The sequence below is a fragment of the Mauremys mutica genome, chromosome 1 (genome assembly GCF_020497125.1).
Source record: "Mauremys mutica isolate MM-2020 ecotype Southern chromosome 1, ASM2049712v1, whole genome shotgun sequence".
Lineage (NCBI taxonomy): Eukaryota > Metazoa > Chordata > Testudines > Geoemydidae > Mauremys > Mauremys mutica.
In genome coordinates this window covers 326,864,240-326,891,457 of record NC_059072.1, presented here as the reverse complement: position 1 = coordinate 326,891,457, position 27,218 = coordinate 326,864,240, and the positions used below count along the sequence as shown (strand labels likewise).

The following is a 27,218-nucleotide window of genomic DNA, read 5'->3' as shown; positions in this document are numbered from 1 at the left end:
TTTAAAACTCTCGTCACACATCTGCTCTCAGATGGGTGTTTTTAAGTTGCTGCCAAAACCTTTTCTGGATTTGGTAGATTTAAACCAAATTATTTGAAAATGCAACATTTGAACATAAATTCTCTGGTTTTATTATTGAATATCTTCTTTGTTCAACATTGATCCTTACTAGCAGTGAGAGAACACCACTGATGGAGAATGAAAAGAATCAGTTCTCCCTGACTGCAAGGGCAGTAGTCTTGATGCATGAATTTGAAGGTGGTGGTGTTTCCTTAGAGCACTTTTAGTACTGGGAGAGCTGAAAATCTGGAGTTGTCTGTTTGAGTCTGTAACTCTTCATTCTCCTTCAGGAAGCAGAGGAGGCCTTTCTGGATTACAGTGGAAGTGAAGAGGAATTTGATCCAAGCACCCTTCCAGATCCTGATAAATACAAAGGCTCTGACCAAGAGGCTGATCTGGATACTGAAGACAGCGATGGGTATGTTTTCTAACTTGAAGCACATTTTTTCCCATTTTTCCTTCTCTTTCCAGAAAAAAAGATGCAAAGATATTAGAGTGTATCTGTAAAATGCCTTAGCTCAGCTTTCATCAAAAGAAATACAGCAGAGGTGCTGTATATATTTCTTGTTTTGCCAAAGGTCATTTCTCACATTCATTTGGAGATGTTTCTACTTTTGAATGCTGCTTTGTTTAGATGTTGCAACAGGAACATATTTTAAAGGGTTTTTGAGTGCTCCCAAGAATTCCCCTTTTAGTTTTTTTGGCTGAGCAGATGCTGAACACAAATTAGCTCTTATGCGTTTAGCCTAAGCAACCTCATTTATTTAGCCATGTTAGATTTAGGATTATGAGTCAGCGTCAAAGGGATCTCAAGGAGAATATTCAAACAAAAAAATGTTTGACTAATTCCCCGGAGTTCATTGTGAAGCGCAGAAATAAATTTCTGTACAATCACATCACAAATTTTATTTGAAAAGAAAACGAAGTCATATTAAAGTCATAAAGTATATTGGGAATATATTTAATAAATGTGTTTGAGATGAAGCATGTGAGGAACAGAGAGATTCAGTGTCATTTGGAATAGTTAGCAATACAAATGAAGTTGAATCTGACCAGAAACATGTGCTATGGAATTAACTCTGGGTTAAAAAATATAGTAAATTCAAAATACACCTCTACCTCGATATAACGCTGTCCTTGGGAGCCAAAAAATCTTACCACGTTATAGGTGAAACCGTGTTATATTGAATTTACTTTGATCCACCAGAGTGTGCAGCCCCGCCCACGCAGAGCACTGCTTTACCGCGTTATATCCAAATTTGTGTTTATCGGGTGGTGTTATATCGAGCTAGCGGTGTAGTTCCCTGAAGTATTTTTAAAATATACTTTTTATTCTGAGAGATAATGGTGCAGGTTGGAAAGGGGTGAGGACCCACAGTGTGTTATGTTAGCCTACTGCATTTCTTCAGTACACATATTGTAGGATTGCCAAAAGATCCTGGCTGAAATCCTGGCCCCATTTAATTCATTGTGGGTTTTATCATTGACTTCAGTGGGGTCAGGATTTCATACCCTGTTTCTCTTTGGTAAACAGAGGAGGTCCTTTGTTATAGGCTCTGATGCATCCTGAAATCATGACAGTGGCACTTGGTGCATTAGACTGGAAGGTAGATGTTTATTTTGCCCCCTTTGACTCAGCAGGAACTTGTAGTTGTCAGTTGTATAAGTATCTTTTGCCTTCAGGTCTCAATCAGTTAAAATTACCTAGGCTAGATTGTTGCTAATCCTAATGTGGCTTCAAGGTAGGGAGAGAAGAGAGGTAGTGGTTAGGGCTACCCAGATCCTGACTCTGGATTACTACAAACAAGCCAGTAGCATGACTTTCCCCACCAATATGCTGGCCTATAGAACTGGCCAGGCATCAGTGGGAGGGAAAGGAAGCTTGCATCCTTTTCTGAGATGCAGTAAATTACTTCTTCCCATTGACTCTGAATCAGTTTCTTCCTGGTTTTACCCTCTGGCCTGATGCAGCACCTTGCCACCTCCTACTCAGGGCTGAATGTGGAGACTCAATCTAGCCTTCTGAGAATTAGCAGAAATCATAAAAGGAGACGCACAACAAATAACTAACCATTTAAATAAATTCATCTAGTACAGGGGTGGGCAAACTATGGCCCGCCAGCTGTTTTAATCTGGTCCTTGAGCTTCCGCTGGGGAGCGGGATCTGGAGCTTGCCCCATTCCGGCGCTCCAGCCAGGGAGCAGGGTCGGGGGCCGCTCCACGCGGCTCCTGGAAGCAGCGGCATGGCCCATCTTCAGTCCTTACGCATAGGGGCAGCCAAGGGGCTCCGCTCTGCACGCTGCCCCTGCCCCAAGTGCTGCCCCCACAGCTCCCATTGGCTGGGAACCACAGCCAATGGGAGCTGCAGGGGCGGTGCCTGTGGATGGGGCAGCGTGCAGAGCCGCCTGTGTGTAGGAGCCGGAGGGGGGCCATGCTGCTGCTTCCGGGAGCAACTTGAGATAAACGCTGCCTGGAGCCTGCACCCCCGAGCCTCTCCCCGCACGCCAACCCGCTTCCCGCACCCTTGATCCTCTTCACGCCCTCTAAGCCCCTTGGTCCTAGCCCAGAGCATCCTCCTATACCCCAAAGCTCTCATCGCCAGCCCCACCCCAGAGCCCGCATTCCCAGCCCGGAGCCCCCTCCCACACACTGAACTCCCACATCCCCAACCAGAGCCCTCACCCCCTCCCACATCACAGCCTCACTTTTGTGAGCGTTCATGGCCTGCCATACAATTTCTATTCCCAGATGTGGCCCTCGGGCCAAAAAGTTTGCCCACCCCTGCTCTAGTATGTGCTGAGCTTCGGCGATAGCTTGGGTCAGCCCATGGTAGGGATAGGGGAGTGATTTTATACTAATAATAGTCTGTCTCCTCCTCTTGACCTGACTGTGGGAGCGCTCAGGGGCGGCTCTAGACATTTCGCCGCCCCAAGCACGGCGTCATGCCGCGGGGGGTGCTCTGCTGGTCGCCAGTCCCGCAACTCCGGTGGACCTCCTGCAAGCGTGCCTGCGGAGGGTCCGCTGGTCCCGTGGCTCCACCGAAGCTGCGCGGGACCAACGGACCCTCCGCAGGCACTCCTGCAGGAGGTCCACCGGAGCCCCCTGCCGCCCTCCCGGCGACCGGCAGCGCACCCCCCGCAGCATGCCGCCCCAAGCATGCGCTTGGCGTGCTGGGGTCTGGAGCCGCCCCTGGGAGCGCTTAGCACATATTGGAGGAGTTTTGTTAAAATGATTAGCAAGCTGCCTTTAATGTATTAGTAGAGACTCAGACATCCAGCTATAGTGGACGAATGCATCTACTAGAGGTTGATTGCTTAGAGCTGAAGCAGCTAAGTGTGATGAAACTCTTTTTCTTAAGATCCTCTTAAATGTCTAGTTACCACAGGGATCTCCTAATGACCACGGATGAATGGATTGATGGTTGGTTGGTTTTTGTTTTGTTTTTTGCATACTTACTGTAGGGGAAAGGCAATAGGCTTAAGGATACATTTCAACTTGGATTCATATATGGCTTTCTTGTTTAAGCAATACTTAGTATGTGTTTAACAATTTTCTGTTGTATTTCACTAGTTAAAATTTTGTGTTATCTTTTAGCTAGTAAAGGCTGACTTGGCAAAGTCTTGATCTATTGTATAAGAATATTTTTAGAGGATTTTGACACAGTCAATTTAAAAATCAGTCTTCACTCTGGAGCACTAAAATGTCCGTAAAAGAGATAAAACAACAGAGAAAAAAGCTCTCTTTAATGTTTTCTTTACTTTGTGTACCTGACAGTGCTTCTCCCTAGTCAGCTAGTCCGCAGTCCTGCAAATACAGCAACTCCTCCCTTAACGTTGTAGTTATGTTCCTGAAAAATGCAACTTTATGTGAAACGATGTTAAACTAATCCAATTTCCCCATAAGAATTAATGTAAATGAGCGGGTTAGGTTTCAGGGAATATTTTTTGCCATTATATACATATACAGTATAAGTTTTAAACAATTTTAAACAAACAGTTTAATATTGTACATGGCAATGAATGATTGTGAAGGCGGTGAAGTCAGAAGGTGGAATATTTCCCAGGGAATGCCTTGCTGCTAAATGATGAACTAGCACTCGGTTGAGCCCTCAAGGGTTAATACGCTCACACTCTACAAGGCAGCATGGACTGAGGCAGGAGGGAGGAAACACAATAGATGTAGGGCAGTAGCTGCAAACACTTCCCTGCAAAAACTGAACATGAAGATGATGAGCCCGTGCTATCCAGCTGGAGCTCACCACTCCCTCCTCCTGACAGCAGATGCACGGCTGCACAGGTGCTGACTTTCCAAAGTGCTGGGGGGTGCATGCATAAGTGAGAGACATGCATTACCCCTTTAAGTACGCTGACCCCACTTCAAGTAGGTTGCCCTTTTAAACAGATCAGCCAGTTCAGACAGGAAGCAACAGCTTCCAGCAAGCTCCCTCCATTCTGTCCCTGAGCCCTGTCCCCCTCCTCTGCTTTGTGGAGAGTGGGGCAGGAGCAAGGGGACATCCTGATATCAGCACCCCTCCTCCCCCTCCCCCTCCAGCAAGCAGGAAGCTCCGGGGAGGAGCTCCAAGGCAGAGGGCAGGGCAGGAGCAGCAAGGCAGTGTGGGGAGGGCCACCTGAAGTGCTGCTGGGCAGCTGCCGAGCCACATTCCTTATAGGGAATTTAGGGGAGCTGATGCCAGCCCCCCTGGTTCTAATCCCCATAAGGAGGGGCTACTCTTCCAGAGAATCTTGCAAGCAGTGGACAAAGCAGGCGGCTGCCAAACGACGTTATAAGGGAGCATTGCACAACTTTAAACAAGCATGTTCCCTAATTGATCAGCAACGAAACAACGTGAACCAGGACGACTTTAAGTGAAGAGTTGTTGTATATAAGCTTGCAAATAGAGTAGATCCGATGAGCCGGATCCTCAGCTGGCATAAATCAGCATAGATCCATTGGAATCAACAGCTGATGATCTGGCCCACCAAGTTCAACATGAGCACTTGTATTTAAAATTAAGCACATGGATGAGTCTTTGCTGGATTGGGGCCTTGGTCATTTGGCCTTGTGTGGTTCTTTTTACACAGCAAGATGGAAAAAAAGTTTAAAACAGGGAAACTTAATTTTAAGACCACAGAAATTGAGATGGGGTCACATGATGATTAAAACTTTTAATTTTTTTTTTAATTAGCTAAATTCAAGATGGCAGTGTTCCTTTCACCAACAGGATCATAGATGATAAATTGTCCACATGGGTATAGTTTAGCCCTTTTTATTTTTGCATATTGCAGTTTTTGTTCACCCTATATAGACAGAATTGATTTGTCAATGAATGTTTCTTGAAATGTGGAGTACCTGTGGTATGTCACAAGTCTTACAAAGCAATGAATCATAAATAGAAGTTGGGCTAAAGAGGCAACCATTGGCGCTGATATGTAGAAAATAGAATCAATATATGGATGCGCTAACAAGTCCAACATATATTTTAACATTTGAATTCTTTGTGCTATGCATTAAGGTTGACAGCCGACAGAGTACCATGTGTTAAACTAATTTTATCACAAGCAATTATTTTTCATTCTCAAAATGTAATGTAAATATATTGCCGAAGTTATAACTGTATGACTTTAAAATAATGCGAGGGACAACGTAGGTGAGGCAATAATCATTGGATAAAAGATATTACCTCACTCACCTTGTCTCTCTCATATCCCGGAACCAACATGGCTACAACAACACTGCAAAGAACTTTAAAATAATGTAGCGTGATAAAGAGCATTTTCCATACTGGAAAAATATTTTTTTAATTGTTAACTAACTTCATTGTGTACCTCGCCGAAGTTTAAATACATAAATAAATTAAAAATGTAAATTGGTTGGGGGCCAGTTTATTCATAGATTGTTTTAAAGTAGTGAAAATTGTTTTTTTATAACTTTACATTGCAAAAGTTCAGTAATTTTGAAAAATGCATTTAATCTGATTTTTGGAATCTAGTCATGCTTGAAAGTTGATTAGTCTGTAAAAGTCACATTTCAAGTAAGTTTGATTTGTAGCTGGGCATCACATGCCTTTTTATGTTCCTTTCCTATCTAAGCTAATACATATTTGAAATTCTTACCAAGTAATAAAAAGATGATTAATGCAAATTATATGTTTGAAAGTTTATTAGCAAGTCAAATTTAAATTCTTACAATTATTCAGTTCCTGTAACCGTGTCCCTTCCAGAGGAATTTGAACAATATAAATTCTGTTGTTACTGTAGCTTTAATGTGCAAAAGCACATCATGAACTGAAAAAAATTGCCGGTTCCTAATATTCACGTTTATTTTTGCCATGAAAACCCCACTGACTGTTAAAATTGAGGGAGTTTTAGCTTTATTTTTATTATTGCAAAGTTGACTAGCTCAGTTTTGCTAACTTGAGTAAAAGGTTTTCTGTGTGAACTTGTCATGTTGTCAGTTCTGTGCCATGGGAATTATGATCTGCTGGGCTGTGTTTTGCTGTCAGTTCTGGGGTTTAAACTTTCTGTGGCTAGCAGCAGGACATTCTCAGTGGAGCAACCATGCCTCAGGAACCTGCTGTCATGGGACTCCATCAGAATCAGAATCTGGCATGCTTCAGAGCACAGTGTAAGACCCTTTTGTTAGCCAGACTTTTCACAGACTTTATAGTGAGATGGTATTAAAAGTACTCGCCAAAGGGGTTAAAAAAAGTTTGTATCCATTTTTTTGCTTCTTTATGATTTTATGAATAAGGCCAGATTCTTTTTTCCTTTCACTGTAGAAATATCATGAAAGTCGTCTTGTCTTTGTGTTTACCAGACGTTTAGAGAAGTGGAGTGCAAGCTTCCTCAGCAATAACTGCAAAGGCAGGAATGCTGAGTCTTTAGGAAATATAAATAAATAATATAATATTCTCCAAAGTTTCCCTCAGTTGTTTAGGCTGAATAGGTGTTAACAAAGACAAACCAATGCTACAGGGTTAAATAGTATAGCTAAAGATGATCTTAGGGCCACTCCTGAGAAAGAAGCAGCAGCATTTGGACACTGCCATGATGGTGAGGGGGAGGGGGGAAGGAGAGGAGGCAAGAGCCTGTGAAAAAAGTCAGATTCCCCCTGCACACACACACGTGTCATGGGGTCTGGATATTGGGGTGATCATGCTGTCAATGACAGAGAAAGAGGGGAGTCAGAAAGGCTTGGGAGGGAAGACTTCTCCACACAACGTGCAGTCAACCTGTGGAACTCGTTGCTAGTGAATGTTGTGAAGGTAAAAAATATAACAGAGTTCAAAAAAGAATTAGATAAGTTTGTGGAGAATAGGTCCATCAATGGCTCTTAGCAAAGATGGTGAGGGACACAACCCCAGGCTCTGGGTGTCCCTAAATCTTTGACTGCGAGAAGCTGGGACTGGATGACAGAGGATCATTGCCTGTTCTGTTCATTCCTTCTGAATCACCTGGCATTGGTCACTATAGGGAGGACAAGATACTGGGCTGGATGGACCATTTGTCTGACCCAGTGTGGCTGTTCTTATGTTCCTATGAGAGAATTCAGTTTTGGCCATGTTTAAGTTTTAGCTGGTTGTGAGACATCCAGAAAGAGAGATCAGAGAGAGAAGCCAAGGTTAAGGATTAGAGTGAGAGAGAGAGGTCAGGAGTGAACAGATAGATTTAAGAGTCAGTGGTGTAAAGATGGGAATTGAAGCCAGGTGAGTGGCAAAAATCACCCAGTGTATGCGTAAGAGAAAGAAAGAAATGAGCCGTGGGTGAAGCCCTGTGGTATTCCATAAAGAATAGGAGGGAAGAAGAGGGCAGGGATGACCCACTAAGGAGATGCTGATAGGTAGATGCTGATAGGTAGGAGTAGAACCTGGGGAAGCCAGAGCCATACAATCCAAGGAAGAACAAGATTTCAAGGAGTCTCTGAATGGACAGTATTAAAGCAACTAACCCATCAAGAGTGGAGTTGGGGGCCTGAGACTTGGTTCTGAGGAGGTCATTGAGAGGAATTGATGAGGGCAGTTTCAGTGAAGTGGAGAAGGGAGAAGCCGGATTGAAGGGCCAAATCAAGGGTGGAGTTTGAAAAGAGGAACTCAGGGAAGCATCTGTAGTTGGACTGTACAATAAGCTTAGAGGTAAAGGCAGGAGGGACACAGGTGGTAGCTGAAGAGGCTGGTGGGATCAAGGATTTTGAGGATGTGGAGAGTCGATGCTTGTCTTGTGAGAAGTAACATGGCAGGAAAGGAGTAAAGGAAGTCATGAGGACTGGGGAAAGAGGGTTCCCTGGGTAAGTGATTAGAGAAAGAGAGCAGGGAAGAAACCTTGGTGTCAGTAACAAAGGGGAAGGGCAAAGGAGGGTCCATTATGGCAACACAAATGCTCAATACATCACCTGGGAAAGTTGATTTAATTACATGGTGAGTCACTTCTGGTGCCTGGAACATTTGTCTAATGATTTTATCTAAAACCATATATAACCAGGCAGTTGTTCATGGTAAGAACCTGACTTTGAAATTAGAAAATGCAACTGCATTTTGCCATTATTCTTTTGAAATTCTGAGATTTATGCCCCAAGTGCTAGAATAAAATAGAAATACCTTAGGCTGCAGCAACTCCTGCTAGCTTTAAAGGAAAACTATCCAGCTGAAATGGCTAATATTCAAAGCATAAGGCTTCTTCCTACAACTGTCTTCAAAGATGGATCATCTGTCCATGGTTTTGAAGTCAAGAAAGGTATTAATCTTTTCTTTCCCCAACATTTCTTTCACCGGGACGCGAGAGGGGGAGTTGTACAATATACTAGATAATTTGCTTTTGAATAAAATATCCTTCTAACTACACTTCTACCAAATTAGTAATTAATTACTTCAAGCATGTAATATACGATTAATTTTTGTATATCTAGCAACATTCATCATGTTTGGTTTAAGGCTATCTTAATGTGAATTGTTAATGAAGTGAAAAATTTGCAGTTGGTTGAATAGGGCAGAAAAGAAGCAGCTGGATATCCTAAATATTCATTGTGCAGTTAAATTGAATTTCTAATATTTTTAATCCCTCAATCTTTTTCAATAAAAATGTGAGCTAGAACAAAGTTGTGATTGGACTTGTTGTTACATTCTGTTAATCTTTAATATGTAGGACTATTCATCTTTGTTAGCTCCTAGGTAGGTCAAAATGGAATAGATCTCGGAATTGGGAGAGGGGGAAATGGGATGAATAAATTATATTTGCTGTAAAATCATTAGCTGTGTCATTTTTACTGTAGTCAGTCCTGTGGTCTGCCATGAGCTGACAGCTGTGCTCATAGAGGTCACCATTTAGTGCTGCTGTTATGTATAGCTCTGTTTGCTATGTCAATGACAAGTGAAGTTGCCATTTCTTCCTCCTCCTTTAACACATTAAATCAGGATGCTGTGAGCGATTCTGTTGACCCCACTAGGTTTTGTACTGTTCTTGATTAGTCTGCAATATCTTTTCTTATGGTCTAACTTGCCTTCAAGCCATGTTGTTCCGTCTAAGAGATGTTTCTGTGATATTCTGGAGGAAAGAACTTAGTATGACTATGGTCAGAAAAGCTCTTTAAAATCAGTTTCACACATCCCAGGTGAGTGCCATAACCACCTGGCTATTAACTATTCTAAAGTGAATCACCTGGAGTCTTTCCTGTTGGAACTGTTCTTCTTTGTATAATCAATAATAGGATGCGGGAGACCTGGATTCAAATCCCTGCTCCAAATAAGTCACAATGGGGCATTGAACCTGAGTCTCCCACATCCTAGGTGCCCCCACTAACAAGCTACTTGCTATTCTCAGATGGGTCTCTTTCTCTATCTGGTAATGACCCAGAAATGCCATCCTGGACCTGAAAAAATCTTTCTGTTGAAAGTTTAACTGAACTGACTATTTCCCCGCAAAAAGTTCCAGTTTTGACAAATCAGCATTTTCTAGCACAAAACTGTTTTGTTGAAAACTTCCCAACCAGCTCAAGGGGGAGGGGTCATAGGAAGTCATGACTCAGGGCCCAAGTAAGTGACTTACTTGTAGTGAATTTACTTTGGAACATCCCTTTATTGAGATGCTATTACCGCTGCATTAGTAAGGCCAATATTCAAATACTAAGTCCGTTCCTTTAAAAAAGAAGTTGAAAAATTGGAAGGGATTCAAAAAAGAGGTACAACGCTGATGTAAGGTCTGGAAAACATGCCTTCTAGTGAGAGACTAATTATCAGTGCATTAAGTCTATCCTAGGCCTGGTCTACACTAGGACTTTAATTCGAATTTATCAGCGTTAATTCGAACTAACCGCTCAACCGTCCACACCAGGAAGCCATTTAATTCGAACTAGAGGGCTCTTTAGTTCGAATTTGGTACTCCACCCCGGCAGGTGGAGTAACGCTAAATTCGCACTTGCTAGCTCGAATTAGGCTTGGTGTGGATGCTAATCGAACTTAGCAGCTCCGGGAGCTATCCCACAGTGCACCACTCTGTTGACGCTCTGGACAGCAGTCCGAGCTTGGATTCTCTGGCCAGCCACACAGGAAATGACCCGCGAAAATTTGAATTCATTTTCCTGTCTGGGCGGTTTGAATCTGACGTTCTGGTTGCACATCGGGGCGAGCTCCGCAGCACCTGCAACGATGCAGAGCTCTCCAGCAGAGGAGTCCGGGCAATCCCAGACTAGAAAGAGGTCCCCAGCATGGACTGACCGGGAAGTCCAGGATCTGATCGCTGTGTGGGGCGAGGAGTCTGTGCTCTCGGAGCTGCGCTCCAACAAGCGGAACGCGAAGACCTTCGAGAAGGTCTCTAAAGCCATGAAAGACAAAGGATACAGCCGGGATGCGATGCAGTGCCGCGTGAAAGTGAAGGACCTAAGACAAGGGTATCAAAAAGTCAGAGCGGCAAACGGACGCTCCGGAGCCCAGCCCCAGACATGCCGCTTCTACGAGGCACTGCATGCCATTCTAGGTGGGTCTGCCACCAGTGCCCCACCAGTGACGGTGGACTCCGAGGACGGAATAGTGTACCGGGACAGTTCCCCCTCCCTGTTCGCCGATGGGGAAGATGAGGAAGGGTCTTTAGAGGACGGCGCAGGCGACATGGAACCCACTCCCGCTTTCCCTGACAGCCAGGATCTCTTCATCACCCTCACAGAGATCCCCTACCAACCCTCCCCGCCCGTTAACCAGGACTCGGAATCAGGGGAAGGATCAGGCGGTAAGTGCAACACACGTATAAACATTTATTTTTTATAACATTGTTATAGAAAAAATAGAAACAGTATTTACAAAATTCTAAATATTAAACTATAATATATATTAAATTATATGAAGAGAAGGTCCACACAAATGGACTTTAAGAAATTCTAAATATTTACAAATTAAAACATTCTAAATATTAAACTATAATATATATTAAACTATATAAAGAGAAGGTCCACACAAATGGGGATAGAAAAATAGTCCTCTAGCGACATTTCTACGAAGGTGTCATTCAGTTCCTCGCAAAGCCTCCGCATGAGGTTCGTCGGAAGAGGTCGCTTGTTGGGCGCTCCGTGGAAGCAGACTCTTCCACGCCAGGACATCCGAATATAGAGTGGAACCATCGCCTCTACTAGCATTGCTGCATATGGTCCTGGTCTGTGCAGTGCGTCCCGTAACATGCGGTCTTTCTGGGCACGAGTGACCCGCCTCAGGGTGATCTCGGTCTGCAAATACTGCATCTAAGTAGGGCAATTAGTGTAGTGTTACTATTGTTAATGGTTTACAATTAGGTTGCATAACAATGACCCTCGCCTAACAGCCACGTGCGAGAGTCCACAGAGAACAAGCATGCATTGATCGTTCCCGTGCGCTGGCGGGAGGGGCTGCTAAAGGCTTATCCTTTCTGCTTTGCACATTGCCTTTAGCAGGAGAGCACAGCTAACCAGTAACTGATAAGCAGTATGTACTGTAAGGCTTACCAGGACTTTGTGCAAGAGGGATGCAGCTATCTTTCCTCGCTTGTGCGCTCTCCAGTGCAATGGCGCCGCCAATGAGAGCGTATTCCGAAATCTCGGACTAGTTCTGAGATCTCCTGAGACTTGGTTCCCTCTTTGGTCTTGTTAACTGAAACTGACTAGACTGTGTTTACTGTTGGCAAACATGTATGTGTTCAAGGAAATCACCTACTTTTTCACATCACACAGCTTCGGCTCCTTCCCGGACTGCCCCGCCATCCCCCTCGCAGAGGCTGGCTCGGATTAGACGCCGAAAGAAAAAGACAAGGGACGACATGTTCCAGGAACTGATGGCCAGCTCCAGAGCGGAGGCGGCAGAGCAGAGACAGTCGAGGGAGAGCCTGTGTCAGCAGCATCGCACACACCTGGAACGGGAGGATAGGTGGCGGCAGGAAGACCAGCAGGCGACTCAAACGCTGCTTGGTCTAATGAGGGAGCAAACGGAGACGCTCCGGCGCCTTGTAGATGTTCTGCAAGACCGCAGTCAGGAGGAGAGAGCCCCCCTGCAGTGCATCTGCAACCGCCCTCCAACGCCAAGAAGTCCTGTCCCCCCCTCACCCAAAGTGACAAGACGGAGGGGCGGTAGGGGCCGTGAGAACTGTCCCTGCACCGCAGCACACCGATAATGTTAGAGACAACTGTCGCGCTGTAAATTTGTACAAGCTCTTTCTTTACAGCATCAACCAGTCCCAACTCCAAGTTCAAACCCCCCACTGTGTATTACATTATTAAAAGCGGTTTGGTGTTACTGACTGTTTCCGTCACGTTTCTGGTGTCAGAAGACTGTCTGTTGTTCTGTGGGGGGGGGGGGGGGAATTGTAATGTCACTGCATAGCCCACAGTGCCATGCTACAGACTTGGCTGCAGGGTCAACTGCAGGGCACACACAGACTGCAGTCACTAGGCACCAGGGACAGTCTGTGTGGTGTATGCTGCCCCGGGTCTTTCCTTGATGTGTATGCTTGTGCAGGGTCCTGGTGCCTGACATCCCCGAATGTAAAGGCAGGCTTCCCTTCACATGCATTTGGACCGTAGTCACGATCCTCCCCGGTGCCACGAGCCCCAAAAAGAGACCTCATCCAGGGGCAGATACTCACCCTTCCCCCACACCCCTCCCCCCTTCCAACGCCCAAACCCACAGCCGTCATGGTAACCCCTATCCAAGGACAGCACCCCTCGCCCCTTCCTGCAAACCCACCCATCAGTGCACACCTTAACCAGCACAGAATGCTTCCATGTTTCAACGAATAAACAGAAATGCAAAGTCAACGAAAGATTTATTATTAATTACTAAAACATGTCCTTAGTTTTAAAACGTCCTTGGGAAGTGGGGAAAACTTGGTTTATGATCAGGCTCTCTTAAAATCAAGTGGACAGTCACAGGTTACCCTGCTCTGCGAGGAAACTCGCTTTCAAAGCCTCCCTGATGCATATCGCTTCCCGCTGGGATATTCTCTCAGCACGGGTGTCTGGCTGATCGTAAACAGCAGCCAGGCGATTTGCCTCAACCTCCCAAGCGGCCAAAAAGGTCTCGCCCTTGCTCTCACAGAGATTGTGGAGCACACAGCAAGCAGCAATAACTACGGGATATTCTTTTCGCTGATGTCCGAGCGAGTCAGTAAGGTCCGCCATCTCCCCTTGAGACGTCCGAAAGCACACTCCACCACCATTCTGCACTTGCTCAGCCGGTAGGACAGCAAGTCACACAGTTCAAGGAAAGTGCCCTTACGCATCCTGAAGTTTCGCAGCCACTCTGTGTCATCCCAGACCTGCAGCACTATGCGGTCCCACCAGTCTGTGCTTGTTTCCCGGGCCCAGAATCGCCGTTCCACACCATGAACTTGACCCATTGCCACCATGATCTCCACTGCCCGGCGTACCCTGCTTTGTGAGAGGTCTGCGCCACTCTCCTCACCGTGCTGCCGGAGCCTCCTCGCCCGGTTTCTCAGCATCTGACTGTGGAAGAGGTGGACGATAATGTGCGAGGAGTTGACAACGGCCATAAGTGCAGCGATGATCGCAGCGGGCTCCATGCTCGCAGTGCTGTGGCGTCCACGCTGTAACCGACCAGAGAAGGGCGCGAACAGATTTCCCGCCGGCGCTTTCAAGGAAGACAGGGAGGGCGGGATTGATTCAATGACGACACATTTTTTAAGTAGATTCGAAATAGTCCTGTAGTGTAGACAAGCCCCTAGAGAAGGTTAAGAGGTGACTTAATTATGATTTAGAAATAGCTACTCGGGGAGAAGATTTTTGTTAGTAGAAAGCTATCTAATTTAGCAGACAAAGGCACAAAAAGATCCAGTGGTTGTAATCTGAAGCAAGATAAATTCAGACTAGAAATAAGGGGTGGATTTGTTTTGTTTAATCAAGAAGGTAGTTAATCATTGGAACAATCTCTTTCTAGCTAGAAACAAGGTGGATTTTCCATTAGTTGAAATCATTAAATCAAGATTGATGAATTTCTAAAAGATAAACTCTAGCTCAACCCAAAGATATGGGCTTGATGAAGGAATCTTAGTGAAATTCTATGGCCTTTGTTATCAAGGAGGTCAGACTAGATGATCATAATGGGTCCTTCTGGCCTTAAGCATGTGAAATTGAAAGTGTACCTAAACAAGAGAGCCACACAATACCTGAATCAACTGTAAGTGAAAGAAGGACATATGGTTTTATAGTAAGATTAAAATATTAACTGACTTGGTGTCTCAACGGGAGATACAAGGAGCATCTGAAACAGATGGCACTGCACGGTTTAAAAATATGGAGAGGAGACCAAGATTTGAAGCCTGGTGTCAGACTAAGCAGATAAGGAGTAAATGTGTTTGAATGTCAGAGGTAGGATGGATCCATTTTATGGAAAAATTTTAAACACACTGGGCAGTAAGTTGTTGACATTTGTAGTTCATACCAAACGGGGTAGGAAAAACAGCCAATACCCAAGAAAGGGTAATATAATTCACAGTGATATAAATAGATTGGAAGCACAGGCAGTATGTAGTGTCCTATCAACTTTCATTGCAAATACTTATTTCAAGTTTTATTTTCATAGGTCTTTGAAAATAATGCTGCTAATACTGTAAGACTTAAAATTCATTGTATAGTACCTTCCTTCTGAGGAACTAGAATTTCTTTACAAACATGAATGAATGAATACTTGCAACACTCATTCTCCCCATTTAACAGATAGGGAAACTGGAATGGAGGTTGTGACTTACAAAAGGAAACTATTGGGTGTAGAACCCAGATCTTCTGATTCCCATTTCAGTACTCTCATGGCCACTAAACCCTGCCTCCATGTAAGGCCAATAGTGGATAAAATTGTAAAATTTTTGAATAATGCATAAAGTGAGGGGAAACTTAGTAATGCAAGAAAAGAAGAATTAAATATAGAATGTCTGAGTAAGTTGTTCATGCAAAGTATGGAAGCCTCTGGGGGCCTTGGAGATTTATTTTTTTAAATTAAAGCAAGTACTTTGGGGATATAACCACCCTACCAAGGCTATTTGAATGAACTACTAAATACAAAAGGAGAAACACAAAAAGGCTGGGTCGTTAGGAAACTTAGAGTGAATTTAATTGCACATAAAGTACTTAATAAACTAAACGAACAGCAGCACCTAAGGCAACAAGCAGAACAAGTAACCTAAGAAATACAAAAAGTGAATTGGTTCAGGTATTAAGAAGGGAGAGATTGCGGGCACAGTCAGCGTAGAGGTTAGAGCACAGTGGGCTGCCCAGAGTTATCTCCACCATCAAATCCTCTTTAATACTTCCAGTATAATAGAGAGAAACATTTAACAGCTTGTTTTGTTCTGTGTTCTCCATTTTATTTTTTTCTTCTTCCAGACTATAGTAATTCTACTTTAGAACGGACGCATCCTTTTGGTTTCAGTGCCATTACATTTATAATGAAATACAAGTAGATGAATCTTCTCTTTTTCTTCAGTTATTTTTGTAAATCTAGTTTTAGAACAGTTTTGATTTACATCAGTGTAATGGCCAGTAAAGAGAATAACACAACACAATATATTTTCATTATCATTGCTATATGCTGTAGCATTCTGACAGTAAGTTGGAAAGAAGCTGCACTGGGCTGTATGGAAGGGACTGCAGTAATTAATCTTCATTAGAATTGTTGCCATCACCTTGTAAATTAAAATTTATTATATGGAAGAAAGTTTGTGGCACAAAGTGTTTGATTAGCAAAATGCCAATACTTAAGGGATACATTATTCTTAAATATTCTGAATTATTTTTTATGTGCAGATTCATTCATTATTAACTGAAAGTTTCTTTAGGAAAGTTGAACTGTCAAACATGCTGGAATTACACAGCAACTTGTTGGCTGCATTGTGTTTACATGGGCAAGAAATATTATAGCAAATGTAAATACGTACAATAGAGGCTTCTATCTGAGGCTCTCAAAGCATCATATAAACATTATTATTTAAGTAATGACAATGTGCTTGAAGCTGCACATGGGCTTTTATTTCAAACCAGGGGCAGCTCCAGGCACCAGCGCAGCAAGCGCGTGCCTGGGGCGGCAAGCCGTGGGGGGGACAGTGTGCCGGTCGCTGTGAGGGCAGCAGTCAGACAGCCTTCAGCAACATGCCTGCAGGAGGTCCGACGGTCCCGCGGCTTCGGCGAAAATTTGGCGGCAGGTGCCGAAGGCGCGGGACCGGCAGATCACCTGCAGAAACACCGTCAAAGACTGCCTGACTGCCGTGCTTGGGGCGGCAAAAAACATAGAGCTGCCCCTATTTCAAATAGTCCCTCCTCAAAGCCGTTACAATCTAAAGAATACAGACTTTGAGTTGACAAGACATGCTTAGAAGCCTGAAGAAGTTCATTGCTAGCAATCAAAAAAATCAAGTCATTTCTTGTAGCTATCCCCCCATAACATCTTTGGAAAGTAAGTAGCAGTTTCCTCCATTTTATAGGTGGTTAAACTGAGATGCAGAACGTTACTTGCCCAAGATTGCACAGTGAATTACCATCAGAATTAGAATCCCACCTTCTTGGATTCCAGTCTCCTGTGCTAGTATTTATCAAAGATGTATTTATAAGATGTGTGATTATGCATGTGCAGCAAAAGTGATATATAAAATGAAAACACCCGTTTTGTTGTGTTTGGGTTAACATGGGTATAAATGGGGGCCCACAGGAATTATTGTGCATGTCGCTGAAATCTGCTGTTACTACCTTGCTGCCCATGCAGATATAGCCACTCAGAGTAAATTAGGCCATCAGGCTACATGAATCTGTGTGGATAATTCAGGCTGCTGCAGCAGTAAAGAGCTAAACTGTACCGGATAGCACAAAGGAAGACTGCAATCCAGCTGTACGTGCCACTCTCCAAATGTTATAAAGGGATATTGGCCTGAGTGTTCTTCCTTATGAGTCGTGCCATTTACTGAATAGATCACCTTACTTCGTTCCATGATTTTCAATATTCCTGCACTAAAAATACCTGTTTTGAGGTTCTCTGCATCCATTTCTCTCAGAAGCATCTCTATGCTTCTTCATGACCCATCCCAAGTTGCTTCCCATGTTAGATTCCCTCCTTGTTCATCTACCTTTCACCACACCTACTCTCTATCACAGGGGTGGGCAAACTTTTTGGCCCGAGGGCCACATTGGGGTTGCAAAACTGTATGGAGGGCTGGGTAGGGAAGGCTGTGCCTCCCCAAACAGCCTGGCCCCATCCAACCTGTCCCACTTCCCGTCCCCTGACTGCCCCCCCACCCATCCAACCCCCCTGCTCCCAGTCCTCTGACTGCTCTGACTCCTATCCACACCCCCACCCCTTGACAGGCTCCCCAGGACCTCACGCCTATCCAATCCCCCCCGTCCCCTGACTGCCCCCCGGGACCCTCCGCCCCTTATCCCATCCCCCGGCCCCTGCCCACTTACCATGCTGCTCAGAGCAGCATCTCTGGCAGCCGCGCTGCCCGGCCGGAGCCAGACACTCTGCCGCGCTGCTCAGCAGGAGAGCGCAAACCTGCTGCCCAGAGCACTGCCCGCGCGGCAGCATGGCTGCAGGGGAGGGGGACAGCTGGGGAGGGGCCGGGGACAAGCAGATGTGGTCCACGGACCGTAGTTTGCCCACTTCTGCTCTATCATGACTGGAGTTAATAGCTGAACATATTGGCTGTTGAAATGCACGTACTTTTTTTTTTTTTTTTTGCAACATGTTCCATTAACTTAGCAACATGCCTCTTCAGTAACTATAAGAAACAGTTTGACTCAAGAATAACCTTCTCACAAAGCTTTTGGTGAAAAGCCTTGTTTTGGTGTTTTGGATTATACAGAGACTGGAAAACTTACAGTTCCGTTTAAAATGTGTTATACAGTTAAGTTTTCTAGGTAACAAGATCTAGGTCTAATCATAGAATCAGGTGTTTGTCTAACCTGCTCTTAAAAATCCCCAAGGATGGAGATTCCACAACCTCCCTGGCAATTTATTCCAGTGCTTAACCACCCTGACAGTTAGGAAGTTTTCCCTAATGACCAACCTTAAACCTCCCTTGCTGCAATTTAAGCCCATTGCTTCTTGTCCTGTCCTCAGAGGTTAAGAAAAACAATTTTTCTCCCTCCTCCTTGTAACAACCTTTACATACTTGAAAACTGTTATCATGTCCCTTCTTAGTCTTCTCTTTTCCAGACTAAATAAACCCCATTTTTTTCAACCTTCCCTCACAGGTCATGTTCTTTTAGACCTTTAATCATTTTTATTGCTCTTCTCTGGACTCTCTCCAATTTGTCCACATCCTTCCTGAAATGTGGCGCCCAGAACTGGACACAGTACTCCAGTTGAGGCCTAATCAGCACGGAGTAGAGCAGAAGAATTACTTCTCGTGTCTTGCTTACAACGCTCCTGCTAATACATCCCAGAATGATGTTTGATATTTTTGCAACAGTGTTACACTGTTGACTCATATTTAGTTTGTGGTCCACTATGACCCACAGGTCCCTTTCTGTAGTACTCCTTCCTAGGCAGTCATTTCCCATTTTGTATGTGTACAACTGATTGCTCCTTCCTAAGTGGAGTACTTTGCATTTGTCCTTATTGAATTTCATTCTATTTACTTCAGACCATTTCTCCAGTTTGTCCAGATCATTTTGAATTTTAATCCGATCTTCCAAAGCCCCTGCAACCCCTCCCAGCTTGGTATCGTCTGCAAACTTTATAAATGTACTCTCTATGCCATTATCTAAATCATTGATTAAGATATTGAATAGAACTGCATCCAGAACTGATCCTTGCAGGACCCCCACTCCGATGGTGTCTCCATCTCCAGTCTGAGGTGGCGGTTTTTTTGTATTTATTATAAGCCAGCTGCTTCTTACATTGTATTATTTCTTCTTTGTTTTAATTACTGATTGTTTTGAACTAGCATCCTAGATGCACTATCAGTCAATTATGAATGCAGCTGAGGTTTCAAAGCCTATTCAAGTGCTGAAAATAATAGACAAAGCAGCTAAGATTGTTTTTATTTAATTAGGCTTTTAGTCTTACTCTTTTTTTAAATGAATTCCCATAAACTCTGCTAACCGTACAATAGGTTCCTTGGAAAACTTTTGCAATTGACATTAGAATAAGTACATATACTGTCAACGTATGTTGTTTAGTGTTTGTATAGCACCCAAAGTATACTAAGGGCTGCATGGAGAAATAGGACAAGACCCTTGCCCCCAAGAAGTTATGAACTAAGTATCAATAGCAAACAGCTTAAAGGGACACCTGCAAGGTTGACAGACCCCAAAATCACAATAGATCTAAACATTTTTTTTAAATGTTGTAATTCTGAAAAAAAAAAATCTAACGTGAAAGCTGCAATATTGTTTAACTCCTCTCATTCTCTATTGGGCAGGCAGAAGAAATGTAAGGTTCTTTGATCGCATAGCATATGGATACACGTGTTTGTGTCATGTGTTTCTCTCCCTTCCCACCCCCCGTCTCCTTTTTTCATTTTAATGAGTAGGCAGAGGTTGACATCTGCAGTGTCTATTCTTGTCCTTTTTACAAGAACAGAACAGGTAGGCAGACGTATGGATCACACACCTGCAATCTCCACACAACGAAGGCAAGACAGGCAGCAAGATAGAAACTTTGTCATTCTCTTTATACTAAGTTAGAAAAAGGAAGAACATATTGTAATGCTGATCTTTTTCCAGCGGGACCTGTGTTCTGGTGGTGTTTGTCTGTGCCACTGTAGTCATATTTTGAGCTGTCATTTTAATTGTAAACCCTGTTTCTGGAAGGTTTATAATGTAGGCATTTTAATGTGCCTGCAATTTGTTGCACTTCCCAAAAAGTTAAGATTGGGCTGAAAATCTGAGTCCAAATTTTGTTACTGCCAATCCACATATGTCTGATTTGGAAATTCCTTATCCAAAGAGTCTAAAATGCAACCGAGCCTCATATTTTTGCGCAGTGTTGGCACACGTGTGCACTGATTATTGGGAGTTATTTAAAGTAAACATTGTTTCTAATGAAGCAACCCTTGGAATTGCTGCATCACTAGGAAACACTTAATTCCCTAAATAACCTTTAAAATAGCGTATGTGATCTACAGTACAGTGTTCGTGCCAAACTGCACTAAAACTGAATAATGGCAAAATGTCAACTAAGTGTACACAAAAATCTTTGACTTGTTCATTTTCCCAGATGGTTAACAATGTTTTCTAAGAGTCTTCTTTCTGCAGTGACCACTATGCTGGGAACATTGCATGATCAGGTTGCCTGACGTTTCCCATTATAAGACCCCATTCTCAACTGCTTATAACTTGGACAACTTTTAGCCAGTTCGCCTGTGTTCCTCAGGCTGAAGTATATTGGAAATTTTCAGCCAAAACAATTCAGGTGTTTCTGAGAACAAAGATAGGGGAAAATATATTGTGTGTCCTGTCCCGTGTAGTGAGGAGGAGAAAACTGACGGATTCAAATGTTGCAGGGACAAGAGCTAGACCTACGGAGTCTTGGGAGTAGATTGGGGCCAGGAGCCTTGGATGGACATATGAGAAGCCGGAGAGGCTGGTGTCGGGGGGAGGAGAACAAGACTGGGAGTTGGGGTAGGTGAGACGGGACTTGCTGGGCAAGGAGACTCGGAATAGGAGCTGAGGGAGTAAGTTGTGGACTGGCTGGAAAAAGTGGTATGCAATCAAGCTATTAAAGACTGTATTGTAATACATACACACAAGGGGGCTGAATTACGATTGCCTGGACAACCTTAATTCTGGTATTTCCTAACTTTTGATTGCTTGATCTTGCATCTTAATGTTGCTTTAACACATAGGGTTGGGTTGGTTGGTTTTTGACATGTAACTTGGAGTTTTTCCACCCAGAGTCTTAGTGTGTGGCGGGTCAGTATGTAAATGTACAGCCCTCTAGCCTACCACACACTTACTGGCTGTGTGGACCTTGCTACCATGCACTAAACATTGCATAGTATGCGTTGACGTACTGCGGTTTCAAACAGCCGTACATCCAAGTGCACTATGGGACTTTTAGTGCACAGTAGCAGGGTCCAGTTAGCACACAGCAGGCTAGAGCACTGCAGATTTGCACCTGGCTTGCCACACACTGACTGTATAGACAAGCTCTTACCTAGGGCCCAAGTGTGATGGATGGTTCACAGAACATAGAAAAGATGTGGTCCTGCCCCCCAGAGCTTTTATCTTAATTTAGATAAGATAGAAGTGTGAAGAAAAACAGGGACCGGAGAAAGGAAGACAAGAGTTACAGAGTGTGTGGTAACCCAGATAGGTTATGTGCTCCTCTGGCTGGTCTCAGTAAGTGCATAAGACTTTCCCTCTTTACATGATTCATAATAATTTAGAAACTGAGTGAAATGTGTTCACTTGATTTTGTTGGGAGGAGGTGTACAGCACTAATATTATGGTAGCAAGGCAGGCAGTAGAGGAGCTGAGGATGGGATAGTTTGGACAGAGCAGGGAGATGAAAACTGGAGGAAGTCTGGCAAAATGTGGTGGGCTGCAGATAAGTAAAAGGAAGAGTAAAGAGAGGTGTAAGTTGGATGAGCTCTACCCGCCTCTGAACACAGCAGTCAATATTATATGTGCTCCAGGTCTACACCTGTCCTGGGTAGGGTGACCAGATCACCCAGGTCAAATATCGGGACGCGGGGGGGGGGGCAGAGGGGGAAAATATGGCAGCAGAGAAAAAAAAAATCCCCCACCCCCCGATTCCTCCTCCCTCCGCAAGCGCTGGAGGGAGGCCCGGGAGACTCAGGGGAGCACGGGGCCGGGGTGAGTGTGAGTCCAGCCTGGCCCCGAGCAGGCAGGACTCAGGCGCGGTATCTGGAGGGAGAGTACGGGGTGGCCTGCGGGGCCAGGCAGCGGCTGTTCTCCCCACCTGGGCAGCAGGACTCGGGAGCAGCCGCTGCTGCAGCTCCCACTGCCGCGGGGGGAGGAAGCGGCCGCTGGCCAAGCTCGGCAGCTGCGGCTCTGGCGCCCACGAACCCCCCGAGCCCGGGCCTGCTGCGGGGACCCAGCGCGCACGCTGCGCATACCCAGCCCCTGGCCACTCGCGTCTGGGCTGGCTGCCCAGCTGGTGCAATCCTGCGGGCGGCCTCGGAGTGGGGGCAGCAGGCCCCAGCCCCCCGCATCCCGCTCGGGTCCTGCAGGGGAACGAACGGGACTGGGCTGCCGATGCCTCCGCCACGGGATTGCACCAGCTGGGCAGCCAGCCCAGACGCGACTGGCCAGGGGCTGAGCGCAGTGTGCGCGCTGCCCCGCAGCAGGCCCGGGCTCGGGGGGTTCGGGCCCGGGCACCAAAGCCGCAGCCGCCGAGCGCCACGTGCTTGGCCACTTCCTCCCCCCGCAGCAGTGGGAGCTGCAGCAGCGGCTGCTCCCGAGTCCCCTGCCCAGGTGGGGAGAACAGCCGCCACCTACCCCCACGGGCCGCCCCCCTACTCTCCCTCCAGGTACCGCGCCCGAGTCCTGCCTGCTCGGGGCCAGGCCAGACTCACACTCACCCCGGCCCCGCACTCCCCTGAGTCTCCTGGGCATGGCATGCTTGGAAAGAGGCAGGGATTTGGGGAGGGAGACAATGGGGCAGTGAGGGAGCGGGGATGGGGGCGAGGATTTGGGAAAGGAGGGGGCGGAGTCGGGGCAGGGGAGGGCGCGAGCCCTTCGGGCTCCGGAGCCTTTGCTTGTTTGTCCAGTGTCCCGACCTAACATTGGTCGGTACGCGGGACAAACAAGCAAATATCGGGACAGTCCCGATAAAATCGGGACGTCTGGTCACCCTAGTCCTGGGGTTGGGCTCACATAATGTCAGCAAGCATAAAACTCTTCTGCCTAAGCTTTCTCCGCAAGCTTGTCTGTTCCTTGGGTTTCTCTGTAGGACTCTTGCTGTCCCACACCCTAGTTACCCATGTCGCAGGGACACTAACTCTACTATCTCCTGGTTGCAGCTAACAATATCCATCTACCAGCATGAATCTTAGATTATAAACTCTTTGGGGAATGGACCAGGTCTACCTTTGTTTATATAGCTCCATGTGGCCCTAGTACAACGGGAGCTGAGGCTTTTAAAAAGCCTTTGCTGAAGTTGCTGATGTCACTGGTGACTACCCATGTGTTTGGGAGTCAAGCAGCTGGGTCCTGGAGTCCCTGATGCTGACTCCCGGTTTGGCAGAGAAGAAGGGAAGGATGGACAGGCAAGACCATTTCCCCGGGGTCCAGGACTCTTCTAGAAGGAGCTGGGGCTTTTTAAAGGTTGGGAGAGGAGGGTGAGCATCTAAACTTGGGGTTTAGTAAGGAAATTATGCACAGCGTGAAATAGTTTTTCTGAAGTACAGTTGTAAGGGAACCATTTGAAGTCAACGTGGATACATAAAAAGCAGAAAAATTAGGTAAGGCTTGGGTTTTGCAGCTTTAAATCTTGCTGGAAAGGCTGTATACATGTTTATTACTTTCCTTCTTGAACTTGTCTTTAATATTTGGAATTTATGTCATACATTAGTAGCAGCAGAGGAAAGAAATCTCAGTTAACGCAAACATTCGGATCTTAATAGTTCTCAAAGTGACTGGACATTGCACGGGGCGCTGCATGCAATAATTATATACTTCGTGAGCTGCAATAGCAATGCTCAACTGTGTGAGGGAGGGGAAAGAAGTAAGGCGTGTGTCATCCTTACCTTGAGTTTCCTGGTGCGGTTCTTGCTTTGTCACCACCGAGTTAATGTACAGTTTGCATTTAATATTATTGGGTATTTTAACTGAGCTGGCCAAAAAATGCCAATTGTTGTTTCAAGACTTTAATTTTTTTTTTAATTTGGAAAATTTCCCATTAAATGTATTTTATAAAAAACCATTTTAGTTTTTAAAAAAATCATGTTTTAGTTTTAAAAGCCAAACGTTGTAACAGAAAATCATTTTCCAAAGCCAGTTATTTTCTGGTTTTGGTATTTCATTGAAAAACTGGAACATTTCTACCAAAATGAAAGTATTTCATGAAAACAATTTTTCTTAAAAATAAAAGTTTCAGCAGCATTTCAACCAACTCTAATTTTAACAATAATTTAGAAACAAATCCAGTTACATGTATGCATGTTGATGGGTTGGATAGCAAGTGTTTTAAAGCAATAGGGCCATCTATATTTACTGGCATTTTGAAATGGTGTGTGGCATATTGACCTGTTAGAACCCAATGGCTTCCCTGAGACTATTTTAGACTCATGCATTTGTTCTTGGTGCATCACGTAGAAACCCCATGTGCTGACTTTCATTAGCTCAGAGAGGATTAGGAAAAAAGTAAGGAGTATCGTACCCAATGGTTCACAATAAAAGCTGTGCTTTTGTCAGGAGCATTTGGGAAAACGTGAAACACAAGAGAGATGTTTGTGTTTCTTGTATTGAGCTGAAATGTGCTTACATTTTGGAGGTACTTAATGTAATATTGTGCATGCAAATCTCTGAAGTAGACTGTGGTTGTTTGAAGACATAGATGATCCTTGGAGGAAAAACTATGCGAGCTGCACAAAGCCATTTTATTTTCAAGTTCATCTTCTCCATATTTTCTGTGGTTTTTTAATCATTATTTCCAACCCTAATATTAAATGTGTTGCTGTTGCCCCCACTTCTCTGGAGACGGTGCTGCACTTTCCTCCTGATTGCTCTGAGTATAAATAATTGTTCTCAGTTGTTATAAAGAACACAGTTTCTGAGCCCCATTAGTATAAAATCCTGCCCAGAAAATGCCATTATAACTCACATTTAAAGTGGCTGAAAAATCCTGTTGCTGAATATCTCTATTCCTCTCATGGCAAAGACCTATGTAGTAGTTTCCAATGATTTACTTCTAGGGGAAATGTTTTAAAAACATCAAATGGGCCACAAATGAGATGGGCCCAAATCACCCCTGTAGCCACACTCTGGAATGTTGAGAAAGTTTGGATTCTGCTCTGGATGACAATTCTAACATTGTGACTGTTGTCTAGGTCAACTGACATATCACTAAATCAACTTTTCCAAGTTTTCTAGCACTACAGAATGCAACAAGTATTGTATAAAGCCAGTATTGATTTCTTGATATATTTTAACCAATTAACTACTAAATAAACAACAAAACATTCACTTCTATGTGAAAGGGATTCTAATTTAGACATTCAGTTAATTTAATTCCATTGCTATCCTCTTCTGAATAGTAATTTTATGTTTGCCTCTTATCTGGCCATAAATTTGCCTTGTTTAAAATGAATTGTTTGATTGCATGATAATATTGATTACCACAGTTGTTAAAAAGAGTAATTGATTTGTTTCTGCAGTGAGCTTGAGGAGAAGATCGGAACAAGGAAAAGAAGCAAGAGCAGCAATAATGCAGCAGAAGAATCGCCACTGAGAAGGAAAAAGGCTAAACTTAGCGACGAGGACTCTTTTGTGCCATTAGATACAGGGCTTTCTCTGGCAGAGGATGAAGAGCTTGTACTACATCTGCTCAACAGTCAGAGATAATTATTTTCCCCCGGTTTTTTTCTTCTAGGTCATCTTTGCTCTTATGTCAGAAGTGTGCACAAAATCAATCTGGCATTAGGGCAGATGGGTATCTGCAGACATTGATAAATGAGTTTCATGAACAATGGACTTGCCTCAGATCAGATAGTAGGTTATTCTTTTCCATGGCATATATTCAGGATGGTTGGTTTGGGATTATAAAGATTTCCAAGACAATTTTCCAATCTAAATCCTCTGATGACATTTTGTCAGTAGCACATTTATAATTGAAAAGCTCCAGGTTTGAAGTATTTGTTGTATCTTTTTTGTAAAATGTAAGCTTGCTTCATAACAAAAGCTTAGTGTGCTCCAGTCTGAATTTTTCTTGATTTTTGGCAGGTTTGTAATCTCAGAATATAAAGAAAGTGGATTAAAACTATTAAAGAATAAATCTTTTTCCAAGCTCAAATGGTGAACAGTAGATATGACTTATTAAATGAAATGCAGATTTGTTTTTACTGTATGTAATACAGATTTATTTAAAAGCTCCTGATGTTTTTGAAATAAATAATATGTATATCTCTTTAGCTTCCCCATGAAAACAATTAAACCTTTCCAGCCAGTTCGCATTTCCATTATACTTACAATCAAAAAAAAGAAAAAAAGAGAAAATTCTGCCAGGGCCAGACAGACAAGGGGACAATGTACTGTCTTCCTAAGACATGAGATGTTATTCTAAGATTGGGTAGGCTTCTGAAGTTGATGGGCCAGGGTCCGCCTGTGGTGGTTCATATCTGAATTAATGACATGGAGTCTGGGATGTCTCACAGATGGTAGATCCAAGTTTACCCGTAGAATGTACAAGCGGTCTTCTCTGAGATCCTTCCAGGTCCACGAAAGAAGGAAGGACAGAAGGCAGAAAATTCTAGAAGTGAACAGCTGGCTAGGTATGGGGTGTAGAGTAGAGGGTTTTGATTTTGTGGAACATTGATCCACCTTCTATGGGAAAAGGGGATGTATAGTTTGGATGGCTTCCACCTCAGTAGAAGAGGAACAAATCTCCTCGGGGACAGGCTGGCTAGATTAGTCAGGAGGGTGTTAAACTAATAGCAAAGGGGAAGGATAAAAAGGGAAGATATGAGCACTCAGAACAAAGTTAAGATGTTGAGAACAAAATTAATCAAGGAATCAAAGAACAT

At 44.2% G+C, this 27,218-nt stretch overlaps 1 protein-coding gene across 1 annotated transcript in view; it reads left to right on the top strand.

Annotated features, from left to right (window-relative positions):
- The window catches only part of DDX10 (DEAD-box helicase 10), a 334,053-nt gene extending 307,565 nt beyond the window's left edge, over window positions 1–26,488 (top strand). Inside the window, exons 17-18 of the mRNA XM_045018285.1 lie at window positions 351–478; window positions 25,854–26,488. Coding sequence (XP_044874220.1) covers window positions 351–478; window positions 25,854–26,040 — 315 coding nt within the window. The 3' untranslated portion in view covers window positions 26,041–26,488. The remainder of the gene's footprint in view (window positions 1–350; window positions 479–25,853) is intronic.
- Window positions 26,489–27,218: the final 730 nt, after the last annotated feature.